This window comes from Poromitra crassiceps, assembly GCF_964638095.1.
Source record: "Poromitra crassiceps genome assembly, chromosome: 7".
Taxonomy (NCBI): Eukaryota; Metazoa; Chordata; class Actinopteri; order Beryciformes; family Melamphaidae; genus Poromitra; species Poromitra crassiceps.
The window spans coordinates 55,843,824-55,866,755 of record NC_139628.1 but is presented as its reverse complement, the minus strand read 5'-3'; the positions used below and the strand labels follow the sequence as shown (position 1 = coordinate 55,866,755).

The 22,932-nt window shown below is 42.9% G+C and overlaps 1 protein-coding gene across 1 annotated transcript in view; it reads right to left on the bottom strand.

Moving 5' to 3' along the window:
* Positions 1 to 7,872, bottom strand: part of LOC310780037 (fatty-acid amide hydrolase 2-A-like) — a 30,990-nt gene extending 23,118 nt beyond the window's left edge. Inside the window, exons 1-2 of the mRNA XM_083640574.1 lie at positions 7,585 to 7,872; positions 5,471 to 5,553 (exon numbers count right to left, since the gene is read on the bottom strand). Coding sequence (XP_083496700.1) covers positions 5,471 to 5,553; positions 7,585 to 7,776 — 275 coding nt within the window. The 5' untranslated portion in view covers positions 7,777 to 7,872. The remainder of the gene's footprint in view (positions 1 to 5,470; positions 5,554 to 7,584) is intronic.
* Positions 7,873 to 22,932: the final 15,060 nt, after the last annotated feature.

Here is a 22,932-nt window from a genome sequence, read left to right as displayed (position 1 = left end):
AGCGAAATTACGTCATGCAGTAAGCGTCCTTGTATGGGCAAAGAATAAGGTGATCACACTGCCACCTAGCGACCTGGCATGTACATTACGGCGTTTTAAAAATTCAACAGCGCTCATGTAAACAGGGAGAAGGTGTGAAGGAAAAGGTGTGAAGGAAACGCTATTGTGTCGTTTCTTTCAGAAACTGTCCTCGTGTAAAGAGCCCCTTAGACTCCACATCCCAGTTATTTTGCGATAAAGTAACGCACGATAAACCCATCCAGACTTGGGCCCTAGCTATCAGGCCAGCAGTCATGTCCATTCCTTCCTGGCACAAGGTAGACTGAGCTCTCTCACACGGGTGCTTGCTGGTTAATAGCCCAAGCCCCTCCTACAAACACAAGACCAACACAAGCCCCTCCTACAAACACAGGACCGACACAAGCCCCTCCTACAAACACGGCTAATAGCCCAAGCCCCTCCTACAAACACAGGACCGACACAAACCCCTCCTACAAACACAGGACCGACACAAGCCCCTCCTACAAACACGGCTAATAGCCCAAGCCCCTCCTACAAACACAGGACCAACACAAGCCCCTCCTACAAACACAGGACCGACACAAGCCCCTCCTACAAACACAGGACCAACACAAGCCCCTCCTACAAACACAGGACCGACACAAGCCCCTCCTACAAACACAGGACCGACACAAACCCCTCCTACAAACACAGGACCGACACAAGCCCCTCCTACAAACACAGGACCGACACAAGCCCCTCCTACAAACACAGGACCGACACAAGCCCCTCCTACAAACACAGGACCGACACAAGCCCCTCCTACAAACACAGGACCGACACAAGCCCCTCCTACAAACACAGGACCAACACAAGCCCCTCCTACAAACACAGGACCGACACAAACCCCTCCTACAAACACAGGACCGACACAAGCCCCTCCTACAAACACAGGACCAACACAAGCCCCTCCTACAAACACGGTTAATAGCCCAAGCCCCTCCTACAAACACAAGACCAACACAAGCCCCTCCTACAAACACAGGACCGACAATCAGTGTCAATTAAAGAACCAACAGCTCAAGGGTTACATTCAATACAATAATTTGTTACATTAGCATCACTGAATAACTGGATGACCCATCAAACATATTACAATGTCCCGAACAACGTTCTAAGACACTCAAAATAGATTGATACATTTCATTCTACTCAAACCACACTTGGCACAACCCACTACCCCTCTCTTCCAATGAGGGTGGACTCCTCCGCCTCTGTTTCACACACACCAGGCCTGAATGAGGAATTGCCAAGTGTCAGTGTTTCCCATACATAGGGGAATTTATGGCGCACCGCCACAAGATGTTGACCATCTTTTTTTTTTACAGTGCACCTGAACGCAACATGCAAGATACCCGCTGAATAAGTGTCCAAATGTTCATGTCATTCTGGCCAATACTCCACTTCTGTTATAGCATTTCAGTCTGGAATATGGAATCTCTTTCAATAATCTATGATTTAGCTGCTAAATTGTCAAATACCGCCGTCTGCTCGCTACCCATGCACTTATGTATGTACTTAACCTAACTAACTTAACCTAACTAACTATCCGGTGTGCACAACATTGTCAGACTAAACTCCGGCTGACACCCCAAAAACCTACAATCCGCTACAGAAAAATGTATATTGTTTGTTTATTAACTGGCCCCTGGCCTTCTATCATTTCACGAAAGTGGCCCCCGGGTAAAGCAAGTTGAGTATCCCTGACCTATAGGGAGAAATTGAGTTTGTCATTGTAAACCCACAGCACAGTAATGATGACATGTTCTTCATAGATCTAGCCTTTTAATTTTGCTTTTTAAGTGCTTTCTCAAAGTACACCAAATTCATGCATTTTACTTTAAAATGTAAAAAAGAAATCTTGCGGGGGAGCATGCCACCGTCATATATCATAAAACATACAATCTATTGTCATTGCACAACACTCATGTCCAAATCCTCATCCAGAGGTTGTAAAGTTTCTAGGGTGTGGATCCAAAAAAGCTCTCTCTGGCACAACCTCCTGTCAACATCAGCCCCTCTCTGAAGAGGCATGTGCTCTCTGCCCTGGAACCTGAGGGCTGTGAGTGGTTATTAAATAATGACAGGCTATTGGATAGTTGACATCATGGCGTCTTATGGTACTTTTGCGTTCACCGATTCCTTGTTTAAGAGGATGGGTGGTTTTACAGATATAGAATTTATCACATGGACATTTCAACAAGTAGACGTTTTTTGAATTGCATGTGATAACTCCTGTCGTATATTAAGTACATTGAGAGAAGAAGAAATGAACCACAGAAAAACGATGGAGAACATGATGTCTATTTAAAGTATTTGTTTTATTTGCAGAATGTGATATCTGACATGGCTCTCTTGTAGAGTCATGGAGAGGTAGTCTTGAGTGTGTTCTCTGACCTCTAAACCTCTAAACCTCTGTATTTAAAAACTTTCTAGATTGAGCCTCCTCCTCCTCTCATCCAATCAGCTCCTTTCCCTAAATGAGTATGTGCTGTCTGTGGCAGCTGCAGGGTGTCCCCTGTCAAGCAAACCCCCATCTGACAGCTGCCTCCATCGTTGAAAGGGCTTCCTGCTCCTTCCTGCTTAGATCCCCCAACAAATGGTTTTTTATCTCCTTTTACGATGGCCTGAAGGGTCATTTCCCTCAGTATCCCCACTATCTCCTCTCAGTATCACAACAGAATACTGGCCTGTGACTGTTTGAGAGCATTTGAGCATGTGCGTTCATCCTCTCATAAACAGAGCCACTGTTGCTCCTGTGTGTGCGTAAACTCCCTGCAAAAATGTGTGTAGCTCTCCTGTCTTCTCCTTGATCCTAATCCAGCCTTTTGTTAAATCCTGTGTCTCTGTGTGTCCCTCCTGAGGCTATCACTTTTATTGCTTCTCTCCCTACTTCAAAGAGAGCCGGAATGTCTCTGTCCCCAGCTGCTCCTAGTTAGTTAAGTTAATAACTAGTCTCCCTTTGTCTCTTCTCTGTACACCATAACTTAATATTTAAGAATAAAGGACAATTATAAGACAGTGTAGTAGGGGCGGTGGCAGCCCAGATACCACACTCCCCTTACTGGATTTTTTTTTAACCTGTTCTAGGGTCTCTAAAATCACTGCTTTTCACGGTTTTGAGGAGTTTGACATGAGTGTTGTGCTCTGAATAAATTACAATAGATTGTATGTTTTATGACGGCTACTGCCTGATCTTTACATAATGTAACATTCTCTATTGTTTTTTGTTCTGTTGTATATATTGTAAATTATATTCGATGTACTTTATAGTAGGGATGGGGCCGACCCGATCCAATATCGGTATCGGGTATTGGCACTAATTCACAGATCGGATCGGGAAAAAAAGAAAAAGAACTGCAATTCCAGCGCGGGCCGCACAGGGAACGCTGGCCGTAATTTGCCCATGTATACTTGCCTTGTATATTTTCTTAATTTTGTCTGCTTTTTGCAAGGTATATTTAAAAAAAAAACTTTAATTGGCCAAATCTTTGCCTATACTGTATATTCAAGAAAAATATTGGTATCGGCATAATATCGGTATCGGCAGATATCCAAATTCAGGTATCGGAATCGGATCGGAAGTGAAAAAAGTGAATCGGTGCATCCCTACTTTATAGTGTTTCTTGCCTCAGTGGACACTTATGTCTTTGGGTTGTAGTCCTGAAAATCTATAGGACTACAATTCCCTTGATGTCTAGTAGCCACCAGGAAATGTTTTTTTTTCACACAGGTGTTGTACATTGGCTAATCAAGTGATGAGTGTCTGAACCATTTATAGGCTGTATACACTTGTTACCTGTCCTGTGCATTACATTACCTGACTGACCTGAGTTAGCCTTGTGATGTCCTCGTCTGCACCGTGGGCAAAACAAGCATGTCATGTTTGATGTGCTACAATAAGCAGTGCAGATGAAACAGCCTGGGAAAAGCCCTGGATCATGCTTATCACATTTCTCATAATCCACTTTTGTCACGAGGTGGAATGTTTATTTACAGAACTGGCAATTACATCACAGCATTTAGCGGACAGTATTGAGTTATCCAGAGCAACTTGTAGAGCGTGTGCACTCAAGGTGCTCGCTGTCTTACTCAAAGACACTTGAGCAGAGCGCATGTGACTTTCAAGCTGCAGGACGGTCCCTCTAAACCAGTGGTTTTCAAACGGGGGTCCGGGGACCCCCAGGGGTCCGTGGCACTTTGCCAGGGTGTCCGCGAAAAGTTTTCAGGAAAATAAAAATAAAAACTTTTTTTTTTTTGCAAAAGCTTCATACTAGTCCAATGAAAATATGTTATGCTTTCAATCTAAAATGGTTCATGGATTACATTCTAATCTAACAAACCTATCAATTTAAAAGTCAAGCACGTTACCGTGGAAACAATTAAGGTTAGCCCAAAATCACAAATCAGAATGAGGGGGTCCCCGGTATATTTTCTATCTTGTAAGGGGTCCTTGGCTGAAAAACATTTGAGAACCTCTGCTCTAAACCAGGGGTGGGCAATTATTTTTCATGGGGGGCCACATGAGAAACCCAGATTGTTGCCGGGGGCCGAACAAATATTGTCATGCCGTAACCCAGGAACTTTGATGATAGAGAGGACCACAAAAAAATGTCCTCGCCACCAGAGGGCCAGATTTTGCTGAGGGTTGGGGGCCAAACAGCACCGGCATGAAAAAATTTGGGGCATTTGAACTGAAGTCAGGTTTAGAGGAATAACTCATTTTAAATTAACAGTTGTGATGTCATTATTCAGTCTTAAACACCAATATTTGATCCTTTTCTCACTCATTCCTATATCACCACCTGCTCTCCCTGCAGGGCTTGAAATTAACTTTTTTGACCACCTGCCAGTATGGCTGCTAGATCTTAAAGTTACCAGCCAATTAGAATTTCCACTATCCAAAATTCTTGAAATAAACCAGAATATGAGTGGGTTAATTTAAGCCTAAGTATCAGTAAGTGGCCCGGGATTCTCAAAGCCTGTGTTGAAGGTGATACGAACAAAAATGCACTCTTTAAGCTAAAAAAAATCCAAAACCAACAAGTTAATTATTTACATTTTTACTTCAATGTAGAACAGTCATTTCTTACACATTAGATTACTTTTAGCCATAAAGATTATTGAAAGATATTCCATATTCCAGACTGAAATGTTCTAACAGAAGTGGAGTATTGGCCAGAATGACATGAACATTTGGACACTTATTCAGCCGGTATCTTGCATGTTGCGTTCAGGTGCACTGTAAAAAAAAAAAAAAAAAAAAATGCAATTCCAGCGCACAGGTGGCTCTCTTGGGCCGCATGTGGCCCGTGGGCCGCCAGTTGCCCAGGTCTGCTCTAAACACCGGTCCATCCTCACCTCCCAGGGTAATAAAGATGACTGCACATGGGCAGATAAGGATACTTGCCTGTCTTTGACCACGGCGTTGAGGAAAGGGTTGACCTCCTGGATCCTGTCAATATACGCCTGCACCACTTCCACACTGGACACCTGGAGAGGAGACACACATTTTAGTCTGTTATTTCAGATTTTACTGAATGTATTCTTCATACACACATATACACACACACACACACACACACACACACACACACACACAGATTCAGTCTATATGAAAGCAAATTGACCACACTAACACGAGAGCAAAAAATGCACACACCGAAAATAACAACAAAGAAAACAAAGGAAAGCATCACAATGCATTCCTGCAGGTGGCAAATGAACCAGGTACGCACGACCCTTAACCCATTGATACCTGATGCAGCATTTGTGTGCGTATCCCTTTAAGACCGCGAACCGCGTTAACACGGTTCGCGGTCTTAAAGGGATACGCACACAAGTGAGGGATATACACGCAAATGCTGCATCAGGTATCAATGGGTTAAAACAAAATAAACAGTTGCGGAGCTCTACTTTCCTAAGTCTTTCGCAGGAGACTTTATTCATTCATTTAGAGATGCTCTGAATTGTTTTATCTCCTCTTGTTCCTGCTTGTTTTTGTTTTAATTCCATTCCTTTTATTCTCTTATTCTTATTTCGGTTGCTTTGTCATTTGTATTCCTTTGCTGTTCATTTGATCTGCAAAGCAGCTTGGTCAACGGTTTTTGAAAAGAACCATACAAATATTTTATATTGTTATTATTGTTGTTGTTGTTATTAGTAGTAGTAAACCTGCACTGTGCTTGACCAAAAACACACATCACTCTATTGTGCAGGACTGAACAGTTCACCCAATGTGGAAACACCATGTGACTTAGGGACCTCGGGACCCAACCAGCAAGTCATTAAAAAAAACACATTGAAAACACGCTAAGTCTTTTTGTGTGTGTTAGCAGCCCCACGCTACCTATTCAAATGGTGCAGTTGTATATTTTATTTCACACTGAATACTTGAAGCGGTGCTCTACCTACAAAACAGATTCTGAATTCTGCACAAAATCATATCTAACGATCAAATATTCTCAGATTTGAGTCCAATATAGAGACAAAACCTCATCAAACCTAATATGGATTATTAAATTAGGGGTCCTTGATATGGAAAAAGGTTGAGAACCACTGATTCAATCCATTAGTATTGAATAGGCTACTAAATGTAATTACACACAGCTGAGTCTTAGGTAAATTGAGCAGCAGTTCGATGTATTTGCTAGGAGAGAGTAGTCTCATTGGATTGAAAGACAATAAGATAATTTGCTTCCCTGTGGTGGATTATAGAGAAGCAGCCCAAGCAACACACCCTCTGTCCCTCTCCCTCTCTCTCTATTATCAAAAATCAATTAATTGCATGTAGGCTACATAACATGTACAAAAGGATAGTCCAGGCCTACACATAATAAAATAAAGTTTGTTTTAGAGTGTTGAATAGACCCTTCTCACGGGGGACATTTTGTGTTGAAAAGGCAGAATAAACACAGGTGCAAGCAAAACACTAATGAGGGTTGCCATATTCCAATCAAGGAAGTTTGAAACCCTCATTAGTGTTTTGCTTGCACCTGTGTTTACCCTGCCTTTTCGACACAAAATGGCCCCCGTGAGAAGGGTCTATCTATTGAATAGTTTGATCTCCTTGCTAAAGGCAATAAAGCATGGATTCTTACCTGTCAATTTACATTTATGGATATGGGATTTGGCCTTTATAATAGGCTAATCAGAATTATCATGTACAGTATAGCAATAGCATACACAGGTGTTTTTCTGTGTATAATTTATTTTCCATGAGACCAAACAATCCATTCTTCCAAAGCCAAGTCAAACTTTCATCAATTCTTCAGTAGCCTCTAATGAACGCAGTGCACATAGATCATGATAGATGTCTGGACAGGACATGCATCACAGAAATAACGTTACAATGCACGTCTCTCTGTTCTTGTTTTAACATAGTGTTTAGCTGGATAGAATGATTTATTAATCTTCTCCCATCCCACATTATTATTACAAATCGATTCCAATATGAAATCCTATAGCCTATCTCTAGAGCTCTGTGTTATTATAGCTAGGGCGCTAGCAACATGATTACATTACCTCTCTCCTCCGGATCTTCTGGGCGAGCTGCGTGGCTGACACGGCCAGCAGCGGGTTGGTGACCGGGGGGAGCTTCCTGGATCCGCCGCCGGGGCTGCTCCCCCGGGAGAGAAGCCGAAAAAGCCCGTACAACAGCCCGATGGCCGCCCTGAGCAGCCATGACTGCACCCTTTCCAGGCGGCTCATCGCCATGTCTAGTCTGTCACAGTTAGCAGCAGTCAGATGGGATTATTATGGAAGGTCAACGGCTCCTGCTCTGTCACGCTCCTGCTCAGCCCGCTGCTCAGCTTCTCGCTGCTGTTCTGCTGCTGCTGCTGTCAACGCAACACGTCTCCTCCTCCCAGCATGCAACCTACCTGCTCGCCTGGGAAATAGCGGAAATTATATATATCTATGGCGGAAATAGCCGAGTGCAGCCGAACACTCCCGAGTCCCGTCCCGACCCCACACACACACACACACACACGCACACGCACACGCACACGCACACGCACACGCACACGCACACGCACACGCACACACACACACACACACACACACACACACACACACACACACACACACACACACAAAACACAATGTTCGTCAATACGGCCATTTCGGTTTTATTTTTAACAATTTGACCAGAAGTCATTTTTATGGTTATTTTTTTATTGTGGCTGGCTTGACACTCCAGTGCAATCGTGCAGTCCAAGGTAGGCCTACAGGTTCCCAAACTTTTTCACATCAAGGACCCCTATAAACTGACTGGCACAAAACTACGGAACCCGATCTGATAAGATTTTGTCCCAGGGTTTTTGCTTTTAAAGAATGTTTCCACAGAACAGTGGCCGGTGGGATGCCGATGCCAGAGTCCAGCCCCTCTTCCCTGCTGTCCCAGCACACTGCTCCTGGGTCAGTCTGGAGAACGCTGTTGGAATACATGTTCCCCAGCACACTGCTCCTGGGTCAGTCTGGAGAACGGTGTTGGAGTACATGTTCCCCAGCACACTGCTCCTGGGTCAGTCCGGAGAACACTGTTGGAGTACATGTTCCCCAGCACACTGCTCCTGGGTCAGTCCGGAGAACACTGTTGGAGTACATGTTCCCCAGCACACTGCTCCTGGGTCAGTCTGGAGAACGCTGTTGGAATACATGTTCCCCAGCACACTGCTCCTGGGTCAGTCCGGAGAACGCTGTTGGAGTACATGTTCCCCAGCACACTGCTCCTGGGTCAGTCTGGAGAACACTGTTGGAATACATGTTCCCCAGCACACTGCTCCTGGGTCAGTCCGGAGAACACTGTTGGAATACATGTTCCCCAGCACACTGCTCCTGGGTCAGTCCGGAGAACGCTGTTGGAGTACATGTTCCCCAGCACACTGCTCCTGGGTCAGTCCGGAGAACGCTGTTGGAGTACATGTTCCCCAGCACACTGCTCCTGGGTCAGTCCGGAGAACACTGTTGGAGTACATGTTCCCCAGCACACTGCTCCTGGGTCAGTCCGGAGAACGCTGTTGGAATACATGGTCCCCCAGGCCTGAGGTCCAGTCCTGGCTGCAGGGAAGCCTAGAGGGCGACACGATGGAGATGTGGTCTTCGACAAATTCCACATGGATGTCACCTGGGTCGACTGGGACCGAGGCCAGAGGACCCAAAGAGACGGGGTCCTGAACGGAGGAGGCCTGAATGAAGACAAATTTTGAGAATACTTCAGTTGAGATGTATTGGGGAAAAAGATGTCATGTTTAAGAGATAAATCTGTTTTAGTGGTTGTTGAGAGAGTGAAAGACAACGACAGAGGATGAGAAAAGGAAAATGCTACTGCAGTCTTGGGTTGATGTTCAGCAGTCGGTGCGGCTCGTCTTTGTTTGAGCAGAAACCGGGTGAGAAGTGGAACAAGGAACACGCAACACAGGCCGATTCCAAGGAACACCGGTAGCTGTCCTGTGGAGGTTACAACATTCATTTAGCTTTAACTGCTGCTCCAAGCTTCAAAAGATCCGTTGGACTCGTCTTCCATCTCTCCTCTCACCTGATTTGGAGCCCGTCGGGGCACACTGCGGGCGTGACTTGGGGGAAGCGGCCATGGAGAAGGTTGGGAAGGAGAAGTTGGCCACAGCACAATAGTTCTGACCCGGGGCCAAGCCGGAGAAGTCCACATAGGACACCACCTCCTGGGTCCAGACTGTACGGCTCTGCAACAAGACCCAATCGCAACTGCTGTGTGAATAGAAATCACCAAAACCATCCATATACTGTAAAGGACACCTTTCCAACCTGACACACTGTGCTGTGGTTCTCAAATTGTTTCACATGAAGGAACCCTGAACTGACAAAAATTGTAACACGGACCCCCATTTGATAGGATTTTGTCCCACGGTCCCCCATATGATAATAAGATTGATGCTTTTAGACGTTTTATTACAGAAAGTGTATAAAACCCATGACCAAAATAGTCATTGACAAATTGTGTTACTTATGAATGGAATTATAGTGAAAATAAATGACCCCCCCCTTTTGGCTGGGGACCCCCTGGAACCCCCTCAAGGACCCCTGGGGGTCCCCGGACCCCCATTTGAGAACCACTGGCCTATAGGGCTTAGTGTTTATTATCTTTCATTTTCTTTCACTCCATTTCTGTTCCACTTCTAATCCTCTTTTCTTATCTTATCTAACACACATACGTTACTAAATAGCCTTCAACTAATGGCCTTTTCAGTGGCCATTGCAATAACAAACACAGAAGTCAGTGGGAGAAACTGTCTGTGGGAGAGAAAACACAAGCTCAATTACACCGGTAGTGGCCAAATTTAGTCAAAGAGAGTCGAACATGCTTGCAGATTTTGTGCGATATACAAGTTGCTCATTTTGAGCAGAGATGGTGTCAGGGCAGGACATGCAAATTTAATTTTGGATAAAGTGACAAGATAACTTTTAATGGCAACAGTTTCCATTTGCAAATCACCTTTGACAATCACCGCGGCAGTCTATTGGAATCATGTGCTTCGTTTTGCACCAACATTTTATGACCAGTTGTTTGACTCCATACACTAGTATCTGAACAACCCCAAACTGCTCTAGTGGAGCTGCTGCTCAATGGTTTAAAACATCCAGGTGTGATAGGCCATGTTCACACTACAGGCAAATCCGATTTGCTGCTAAAGTCATTAATCATCATTATCTTGATTGGTTTCCCAAATCTGATTTGGGCAAGTGTTCAAGTCGGATCTGTGTGTCCAGACAGACCTCCATATGTGGTTTGGGACAAGTGACACAAATCAGACTTGGAGCGTCCAGACTCATAAAACCAATCTGGATAGAATCATTAATAGGTCATTAAAGTTCACAAATCAGATTTGGCCTCCTAGTCTGAACATGGCCATAGTGTGTGAGAGCAGAGCAGAGCAGGATGTTGCAGTGAAGAGTTCCCCGGGTAAATAAAATAATTCAAAATAAAGTGTGGGTTCTTTTTGGCCACACAGTTGTGTTGTTTGACATGACAGGTTAGGACTGCGCAGGCTGGACCTGGTAGTCAGAGTGATTGAGCTCGTTGTACACAGTCACTGTGGTCCAGGGGTCGATCAGCTCTGAGACGGGACAGCAGCTCTTCACAGAGCACCGCCTGCTGGCAGCGCAGGGGAACTGCACCTTCACCAACAGCTGGTCCTCTTTCACTGAGACCGAGACGGAGGGAGGGCTGAAGGCTGGGGGGTAGGAGGAGAGGAGGAGGAGAGAGGGGGAGAGGAGGAGGAGAAGAGAGGGGGAGAGGAGGAGAAGAGAGGGGGAGAGGAGGAGAAGAGAGGGGGAAAGGAGGAGAAGAGAGGGGGAGAGGAGGAGGAGAGAGGGGGAGAGGAGGAGGAGAGAGGAGGAGAGGAGGAGGAGAGAGGGGAGAGGAGGAGAAGAGAGGGGGAAAGGAGGAGAAGAGAGGGGGAGAGGAGGAGGAGAGAGGGGGAGAGGAGGAGGAGAGAGGAGGAGTTGATTACCTTAGATCCTTAGAGAAGTAGCACATAATTAAAGACCCCCTAATCATCTCAAACGTTTTCCTGCTGGACACAGATGTCGCCTACTTCACTGTAAAATCCATTCTCAGTGTATGTGCACTGGAGTCTTCAAGTTTCCACATCGCACTTTTGTAAGTTGACTATTGGACCAGAATTGGCTTCCATACTATGTGTGATGTCACAAATAATGCCTGTAGTGTCTGATGTCACAAATCATGCCTGTAGTGTCTGATGTCACAAATCATGCCTGTAGTGTCGGGAATTGGATTTTCAATGAGCACAGAGAAGTGTCCACACAGACATTCTTTTGTAGGAGAGCAAGACACATATTTTTGACTTTAGGGGTTCTTTAAAGCAACAAAATAAATACATACCAAATTTACTTTTTAAAGCAGTGATGGTCTCAAACCATGTGATGTGCCATGATAGTCTGTTGGTTTTCACGCCAACTAAACACGAGAGATGTTGTGTTTTTTGTTTTGTCGTCCCCCACCACCACACCACCACACCACCACACCTTCAGCTAGAGAGAGATGAACCACTCGTCAGCTGCTGGAGTGTTTGGTTTGGAGTGAAAACCCACAGACTCTTGTTCTGTGTGAAGTGCAGAAGGTCACTGACTGAGGTCGCCGTAGTCGAACTTGCGTGGCTTGATCCAGAGAGTGGAGCCGGGGGCGGGGCCAGGGCCCAGGTGGGTGGGACCAGGGCCCAGGTGGGCAGGGGCGGGGCCAGGGCCCAGGTGGGTGGGACCAGGGCCCAGGTGGGTGGGACCAGGGCCCAGGTGGACGCCCACACGGATCATGTTGTACAGGTGGAAGTCTGAGAAGGCCCGCGAGACGTCACAGCTGCTGGACGAGACGCACACACACCACGCCACGTCCTGCCAGGGCTCCCTGACACACACACACACACACACACACACACAACACACACACAAAATTGTACAGCTTTACATGAGTACACTAATGGTAAATGAATAGTTAATTAAACTACCGTAGTTAATTTTGATTATACATTTTGATTATAAAGTTGCAACTGATGGTTATAATAAAATTGACTTTGCTTTTTCATTCTGTAACTATGAAGGTTAACATTCATTTCAAGATCCCATATTCCATTCCATTTTAAAGAGATTTCACGCTTTTGATCAGTGTTAATTATGTATGCAGATAGATGGTAGCTGCCGAATATGTCTCCCAACTAGGCCATATCCTTATTGCTAAAGATTATTCTTCACAATAATAATCTGTGTGAAATGATAGGTCTAAAATGACGGTACATGCAAGGTAGAGGTATTAAAATCTGAAAAGTTTCCCTCCCATGCTTTTCTAGACTGCGTGCTTCTCTCAAACATTTCAAGACCTGGAAACGATCAAATTCATTTCAGATACATTTTGAGATCTTCCAGACGCACATCGTGTAGGAACATTATGTGCAGAGCTCTGGTCTGGATTTTTGTTTGTTTGGGCTCCAAGTTGATTACATTGTTTAGAAGTCAAGTCTGCATGGAGAAACATGTACAAATATACAGTAGAATAGAATAGAACTGCAGAACAAGGCGAGAAATGACACCAGCCACCAGTCAAATGCTGATCAATTTGTCTGTGGCTAGAAAAAACGTATAATATACTTTATACTGAAATGGGAAGGCATGGGATGACACACACACACACACACACACACACACACACACACACACACACACACATACACACACACACACACACACACACACACACACACACGCGATGGCTTACCCGTGCGTCTTTGTCTGCACAGTGTAGGTGGTATTAGCACCGGCATGGGGGCAATCCCACCGCAGGAGGCAGCTTAAGTCCAGTGAATCCACTGCTGTGTGGCAGACTAAGCCAGTCGAGCCTGGGAAGATCGCACGAACCCACACACCAAAGATAGAACAGTCATTCAGATCCTTGACCACTGACCTGCTAAGTCTGATTCTCAGTCACAACTTTGTTAATGCTCGCAAGGGTGGATGACATGTACACATAGGAGCAGCCCCGTCGACACTGGCCAGTCCCAACCCTGGGGTCGCGACCCCAAATGGGGTCGCCTTTTTTTCTTTCTTTCTTTCTTTTACACCACACACAATTTAAAACTGTGTGTGTGTGTGTGTGTGTGTGTGTGTGTGTGTGTGTGTGTGTGTGTGTGTGTGTGTGTGTGTGTGAGAGTTGTGAGTTTAAGTCAGGATTCTGAGAATGAAATCCGAATTCTGGAAAAAGTTAGAATTCGGAGTTTAAAAATTGTGAAAAAAGTCATAATTCTGAGAAAAAAAGTAATAATTCTGAGATTGGAGTCAGAAAAAGTCAGCAAACTGTTCATCATTGATGATGTCACTGTAATGATATCACAAGCCAAAAAAGGTTGGGAACCCCTGGTCTACTATCAGCTACTACAGTAAAGCACCAACTACTGGAGAAAAATAACCGTGACTGAATTATCTTAACCTCAACTTTGACTTCAGTAGGTCGGTACTCACCAGGGATGTGAAGGACAACCGTGACACACAGTCCCATCAGCACACTCAGACGGACTGCTGTGACACCCGGGGTCACCATGGCAACGTGGGAGACCCCAGGAGGACAAGGAGAGCTGGAGGACAAAACGCCTGTGCACGCAGACACACCCCATGTGGGCGACAGCCTTCAGAAAGCAGGAGAAATGCAACTAAAAGGCACAGGCAGGAGGAGATGGAATAAGCTGCATCTTGCCTCTAAGCAGCAGAACGAGGCAGGGCGCCCTCTAGCAGCAGAACGAGGCAGGGCGCCCTCTAGCAGCAGAACGAGGCAGGGCGCCCTCTAGCAGCAGAACGAGGCAGGGCGCCCTCTAGCAGCAGAACGAGGCAGGGCGCCCTCTAGCAGCAGAACGAGGCAGGGCGCCCTCTAGCAGCAGAACGAGGCAGGGCGCCCTCTAGCAGCAGAACGAGGCAGGGCACAAGGGGTGGAGAGATAAGGATTTGATTGAAGGCTGGGCATTTTGTAAGAGAGAGGAAAGGTTGTAATCTACTTATAGAGAGACAGGAGGGGGAAATGGAGAGAGGGCAACTGAGGCAGTTACAGACAGTTGGGTTGCTTCAATATAGATATTTAAAAAAAAAAGCTGTTAACTGGTTTAGTTTTTACTAGTTTCACTCTTCCCATCTGTCCAAACAAAATGAAACTCCAATCCGGCGTGGTTTTAGGATCATGTGACAGACAGGGACTGGTGTCAGGCCAAGGTCATTCCCCCCCCCCCCCCCCCACCTCATGATTTTTTATCCTATTTTTATTCCCCATTAGTGCTCATCTTAATTTATTTATCCTGGTTGCTGCTCCACCCTCTGCTGATCTGGAGAGCCCCGAAACTGGCTCCATGCTTCCTCCGAGACACGGGCAGTTGCCAGCCGCTTCTTTTCACCTGACAGGGGAAGCTTCACCAGTAGGACATAGCACGTGGGAGGATCACGCTATTCCAACGAGTCCCCCCCCCTCCTTTTTTACGACCAGGATATTGCGTGTTTTTGGTGAGGGGTTCCTGTATGAAGGAAACCCCCAGGGGGCACGGGAAGAACATGCAAACTCCACACAGAAAGACCCTTTTGACGGCTGGGCGGTTCTCTCATCATGTCACTCCCCTCTTCCCGTTCGCGACTCTTCTCGTCCCTGGCACCTCAATGGTGGAACGAGCTTCCACCTTCGTTCAGGACGGCCGAATCACTGCCGATCTTTCAGAAAAGACTAAAGACACACCTTTTCAGGCTCCATCTGGGCCCTTCTTGATCTAACTTCTTTCTCTCTGTTAAAAAAAAAAATAATAATAATAACCTTAACTTGTACCACTGTTCCTTCAGAAGTTGTAGTTATCATAGACTGTGTTACATAGTGGTTTGCTCTATTGCTGACAAAAATGTGTTATTGTAAGTCGTTTTGGATAAAAGCGTCTGCCAAATGACATAATGGGCGGTGGGCACTCGGCACGCATGGGAATCGAACTCAGGACCTTCTAGCTTTGAGGCGACACCGTGCCCCCCAAGGTCATTTTTTATAGATGATAAAAGTGCACATTGTAAACCTTCAAATGATGTCATACACTGAAATCTGAAAATAGTTGAAGATGCTTATTTGAACGAAGATAATATAGGAGAGGCCTACGACGCTCTGGATCAAAGTTAAAAACTTAAAAAAGAAGGTGCTCTTTGGAACTCAAAAGGGGAAAGTCCATATCAAATTTGAAAAAAAGTCCAAGGCAACTCTTCTTATGATTAAAAAGCCTTTATTCTATCATGGCTAGTTCAAATTCAAATTCAAATTATTGGTCCAAGGTCGAATTTGAACTAGCCATTATAGAATAAAGGCTTTTTAATCATAAGAAGAGTTGCCTTGGACTTAAAAAAAATAAAATAATAATTATAATGCTTATTTGAATGTTTGCACTCCTAATAGCAACATTCAGAGAAAAATAATGGCCCTGAAAGTTGAAGGTTGTTTGATTTCACATGGAGTTATTGCAGAGGGCACATGACCCTTTATCTGAATGTGCATGACATATGAACAGACAAACAAAAACTGTTGAACTATTGGCTGAAAATTATCTGACACATTGAAAGTATTTTAATTGTCTCATTATGAGAATGTTCTGCGCATTGATGAGCCAAAGCAAATATCCAAAGTGACTGAGGTGATTTGAACTGCACCCTGACCCAGGATTACATCAGTATCTTAACGATGCTGTGATACAGGTACTGATCTTAACAATGCTGTGATACAGGTACTGATCTTAACGATGCTGTGATACAGGTACTGATCTTAACGATGCTGTGATACAGGTACTGATCTTAACGATGCTGTGATACAGGTACTGATCTTAACGATGCTGTGATACAGGTACTGATCTTAACGATGCTGTGATACAGGTACTGATCTTAACGATGCTGTGATACAGGTACTGATCTTAACGATGCTGTGATACAGGTACTGATCTTAACGATGCTGTGATACAGGTACTGATCTTAACGATGCTGTGATACAGGTACTGATCTTAACGATGCTGTGATACAGGTACTGATCTTAACGATGCTGTGATACAGGTACTGATCTTAACGATGCTGTGATACAGGTACTGATCTTAACGATGCTGTGATACAGGTACTGATCTTAACGATGCTGTGATACAGGTACTGATCTTAATGATGCTGTGATACAGGTACTGATCTTAACGATGCTGTGATACAGGTACTGATCTTAACAATGCTGTGATACAGGTACTGATCTTAACAATGCTGTGATACAGGTACTGATCTTAACGATGCTGTGATACAGGTACTGATCTTAACGATGCTGTGATACAGGTACTGATCTTAACGATGCTGTGATACAGGTACTTATCTTAACGATGCTGTGATACAGGTACTGATCTTAACGATGCTGTGATACAGGTACTGATCTTAACGATGCTGTGATACAGGTACTGATCTTAACGATGCTGTGATACAGGTACTGATCTTAATGATGCTGTGATACAGGTACTGATCTTAACGATGCTGTGATACAGGTACTGATCTTAACGATGCTGTGATACAGGTACTGAGTATATCGAGGGCTTGGAGCCGACCAACATACGCACAACATTTAACATACCAACATACACACAGCATTTAACATACCGACAAGAATGAACTTTCTTCTCAAATCATTATTTGTTATGTAATTAATGCCATCTAGAGGGTTGTTAGGTTATTAGGAAAGTTACAGTTAATTAAATTATGTGTGAGACTTTCATAAATCACACAAAAACAGTGTTATATTTGATGCTTTCCTTTAGTAGCATCTGGCTTCACAGACACACAGTCACACACAGGCCCCTGAACTGAACAGGTATAATGGAGTAATAGGGGATGTTGGGCTCTATTCTCCCACAGGCCATCGGCGCTATTACGGGCCTTAACCGCAAAAAAACGTGCCTTGCGCCTGTTTCGGCAAGATAGCAATAGGCTTTAGGCTGCCAAATGCGCTTTAGGCCGAATGGGCGTGGCGCAGTCCCAAAGTGGGCGTGTCGGCGCTAAATACCAGCCTAGTCATATCTTGGGAGCTGGCCTACATTTAGCGCTTTGCGCTTTTCAAAAGCAGGCCTATTCTTTGCCTTCACTGCTTCTTCTCTGTCACCCTTCTCTCTCTCTCTCTCTGAGTTCCCAGCATGCATTGTGTTTCTTCATTTCGCTACTAAATAGCCACCAAATGAGCCAAAATAGATATAAAAGGTAGTTCTAAATTAATGTGTAATGGTAACACAGCCTGCCATTGTCAACATTTCAATATTGGACCAAATAAAACCTCGAAATGAAAACACCACCCTATGTGAAACATATATGTCCTCCTGGGCATATATATACCCCTTGTCGAGTTAACGTGATTTAGAGAAGTAACAGCGGAACGCGCTTCGGAACGCGCTTCTAATGGCATCTGCTATACTGTGATGTCCGTCCAATAACTTGGCCCTATTTCACATTTAGTTTTACAATAAAAACACATTTATGCAATGACTTGACATAATGTAGGGTATATTTATGTGCATCATCCTTCCTGCAGCAGGCGAGAGAAAATGATATCTTTCTGGACAAACTTTCACCAATCTAATAGGCTATATTTTTCTAGCTGATGCATAGAACATTATTTTCACTTTGATCTTGCTATAGTGTAGCGTATTTACATGCTTGCAGTATTGAAACTGCAGTTAGATTGGTTTGAGAAGCATAATAATATGGAATAATAGCCTATAATGCAGACAGACAGGCTGGATGAAGGGAGGGGGGGGGGGGGGGGGGGGGGCAGAGCGTTTGGCTTTCGTCTGGTTTTGCGGGATCACTGGAATTGGAGCTAAAAAGGCAAGCGTGCGATTCGTTTATTGCACTTATCCAATGAGCATGACGGTGCATAATTTTACGCCTAAAAGGCGTGGTTGTAATGCTTTGGGCTGCATCTAGCGCCAGCACAACGATATCAAGTGCGCCTTTCCACGCCCACTGCTTTGATCTGCGCCTGCCGCTCGGCCTAGAAACTGCGCCGATGCAACGATAGGGGCCTATGTGCCTTGCTCAAGGTTCACAGAAGTCATTGAAGGAGAGGAGAGGATCACATGGGGTTCAAACCTTCCTTTCACATTAGAGCTGGGTATTCAATACCTAGTTTAAAGTATCAACCAAAATAACTCAAGTATCAAAACTTCTCCAATCAACTAATACCTGCATTTGATCAATTTTGTACACAGATCTAGAGAAAAGGATGACTATTTGTATGGTTTTGCTCACAGCCAATCACCACAAGCATTCCTCGATTTAATGTGACGAGTGATTGGCCGGGCGGCCGGGCCCACTACCGCAGCAGTGGGCCCGCAGCTAACTATTTGTATATATCAATACAGTATAAAATCAATACAGTATAAAAACACTACTGACAGCTTGCTGAATAAATTCAATGTTTATTGTTGCATAAACTGGTAAAAGACCAAGCTTTAAAAGATACAATATGAAGTCTAAATAAAGTACTTATCTATCTATACAGTTTTAAAAGAACATGGTTAAAATCAAAATGTTCTCATTGAAATCAGTTCATTACATTACAAAAAAAAATCAATTCTGGACAACTTTCACACCTATAATATAATAATACTAATAAGATACTGACTTAAAGCTGCACTAGGAAATATGTTTATGTACAAAATAATCCACCCTGCAAGAGAACACAGTGTCCCATCAGATCTAATGGAGATCCAGCAGATTCTCTCTATTTGTCCAAATGATGTTCTGCTGGCAGGTCTGATACTTCTCACCTACAGGAAGTGATGAAGCCAAACTAAAGAGTTAAATACAAACTGTCAGCTGATCAGCAGGAAGCAACACAGCCTGAGTGCTGCTTTCAAAATAATGTGACTAAATAATTATATAAAATATATAGACAGTATATAGATATGCATAAACTCTTAGAATGAATAAACTAAAATAATGTGACTAAATAATTATATAAAATATATAGACAGTATATAGATATGCATAAACTCTTAGAATGACTAAACTAAAATAATGTGACTAAATCATTATATAAAATATATAGACAGTATATAGATATGCATAAACTCTTAGAATGAATAAACTAAAATAATGTGACTAAATAATTTTATAAAATATATAGACAGTATATAGATATGCATAAACTCTTAGAATGAATAAACTAAAATAATGTGACTAAATAATTATATAAAATATATAGACAGTATATAGATATGCATAAACTCTTAGAATGACTAAACTAAAATAATGTGACTAAATCATTATATAAAATATATAGACAGTATATAGATATGCATAAACTCTTAGAATGAATAAACTAAAATAATGTGACTAAATAATTATATAAAATATATAGACAGTATATAGATATGCATAAACTCTTAGAATGAATAAACTAAAATAATGTGACAAAATAATTATATAAAATATATAGACAGTATATAGATATGCATAAACTCTTACAATGACTAAACTAAAATAATGTGACTAAATAATTATATAAAATATATAGACAGTATATAGATATGCATAAACTCTTAGAATGACTAAACTAAAATAATGTGACTAAATAATTATATAAAATATATAGACAGTATAGATATGCATAAACTCTTACAAAGACTAAACTAAAATAATGTGACTAAATAATTATATAAAATATATAGACAGTATAGATATGCATACACTATTAATAAAGCCAAACTAAAGAGTTAAATACAAACTGTGACTAATAATGTGACTGAATAATTATAATGTGACTAAATAATGTGACTAAATAATTATATAAAATAGACAGTATATAGACATGCATAAACTATTAATAAAGAATGGAGAGAAATGTCAGTTTGTGTTGGGAACAACAAAGTTCATTCACCTCCATCAGCTGTCTGTATAAAATGATCAAATACATTCTGTACAAAACAATATACATTTTTCTCTGCCTTCCACACAATGCATGCTGGGACAAGCTGATCCAGCCCTGACTCTGAATAGCAATAAGCAGGTATAGAAAATACATGTGCGATGTTTGAGTAGCAGAGATGCACACAATTATATGCACACATCTGTACACTTTAAATGAAATGTTGTGTGATGGAAGTAAGAATGTGTGTTTTCTTGTACTCCATCATGTCTCTCTTGTTGTTGTCTGATGCACTTCTCTTTATGGACCTGCAACACATGATTGTAAATGTACAGCTGCTGTCTGACATGTTACATTCAACTGTAACACATTTAATGATCTGTAGAACATTAAAACAAAACATGAATACGTTATGAAATTAGCTATAATTTTACCATGGGCAGTTCCCAGTTTGAGAATAACCAGTATCTTCAGTTCTCATAGGAGTTGATGCTGTGAATGGAGAATAAACATTAATTAAATAGACACATAAATGGATGTGAACAGACCCACAACTCTTTGATGCTCCTTTAGTTCAGTAAATGACAGTAGCTTGAAAAGGCCAGTAGGCTCTGCTTTACACTGACAATGTACTGGTGTAGATTTGCCCTCATTAAAGCTATAACAGCATGGTGATGCCCAAACTACTCATACATACAGCAGTTAGCAATGCATGTACACCGTCTGAATAGTTTTAGCAGTAGTATAGATACAGAACAATAAAACACCAGAGAAAATGCTAATGACTAACTAGCTCTCTGGTTAGCAGAAGAGTTTGCATTGAAATTAATAAAACAGGAGGAGATGTCTGAGAGCTGCAGCATGTTGCACAGTACAAACCACAGCACACACAGGTGTCTGTAAACCTGAGAGCTGCAGCATGTTGCACAGTACAAACCACAGCACACACAGGTGTCTGTAAACCTGAGAGCTGCAGCATGTTGCACAGTACAAACCACAGCACACACAGGTGTCTGTAAACCTGAGAGCTGCAGCATGTTGCACAGTACAAACCCCAGCACACACAGGTGTCTGTAAACCTGGACACACGTCACATATAATAATATAACTCTCCAGTACAGAAGAGACACTTCAAGGCTCATTAAGCAGACTAGATAGAGACAGGCTGATTTAAACTGTGCTGTTTGATCTCAACAGTTAAAAGTGATATTCGCATCATTTAATAATTGTAACTATAGAGACAGAGAAGAAACAGTTAAGCTGAGTCATTGCTTGTCAGCATGAGTGGAAACAACCGTTTCACAGTTTGTCTTTAACACGTACAGTAAAGGAGAACTGTTGCTGTGATGGCAGAATGTAGTCAGTGTTGTAACCACATTGATGTCAGAGCTCATGTGTGGACACACAGCAGCTAGCAGGTGTCATATAGTGCATAGTGCACCCAGAGTGTTGGAGAAGTTGCAGAAACAAGTTCACAATGCAAATGCAACGTAAACATCACAAAACATATTGTTAATATAATATTTTAATTCTTTTTTTTAACATTGCTATCACTGGTGCTGTCAACTCATTTGTGTGAGAAAATGAGAAAAAGCAAGAAAATCAACCAATAATTCTGTTTGATTTCACATCATGGACACCATGGCATCATTAGGCCTGGGCATTGGGAGGCTTTTAATTATTAATATTTTTTTGAAAAATTCCCCAGATCTATTCATGTGTCATTCATGCTTTAAAGCCCTCAAAAAGGTCATGATATATAGTTGATCAGAAAAATGGAACAATTTGTAACCTATATAGAATATATATATAGAAGGAAGAGACTTCACTCTCATCATCACAGCGTTCACATTTTGCATTGGGGCTAGACTTTGGGGACAGTTGTATTGAAGTGAATGGGGCAGGCATGGAAAGTCCCACTATCAACCATCATACAGTGTCTGTGTTGTTTCACCTTTGATTGAAAAATGTTTCCACAGATTGCAAAATCGAATGCTGTGATGTGATGTGATGTGATGTGATGTCTTTTCCTTCTTTATAGGTTCCTTGTCTGTTTGTCTAATGGTCAAGGCTAATGGTGAAGTTGAACAATTCATGAATTTGCTATGGGGGCTGCCTGGAACCCTCTCAAGGACCCCTGGTGGTCACTTTGAGAACCACTGATGTAGTTTTTCAGTATTCATCTCAAATTGCTCAGAGATTGTGCAATTGTCTGTTGACAGGAGGGGGGGGGGGGGTCCCGTGGGGACCTCCCTAAAGAGGGCTGGGCTAAGCCCCCAATGTCTTCAGACCCTAGAAACGCCCCTGATGGACACAATGGATACACATATCAACAGACAAACACAATTTAAACTATTGGCTGAAACATTTAATTGTCTCATTATTAGAATGATCTGAACATTGATGAGCCAAAGCAAACAGCCAAAGTGACTGAGGTTATTTGA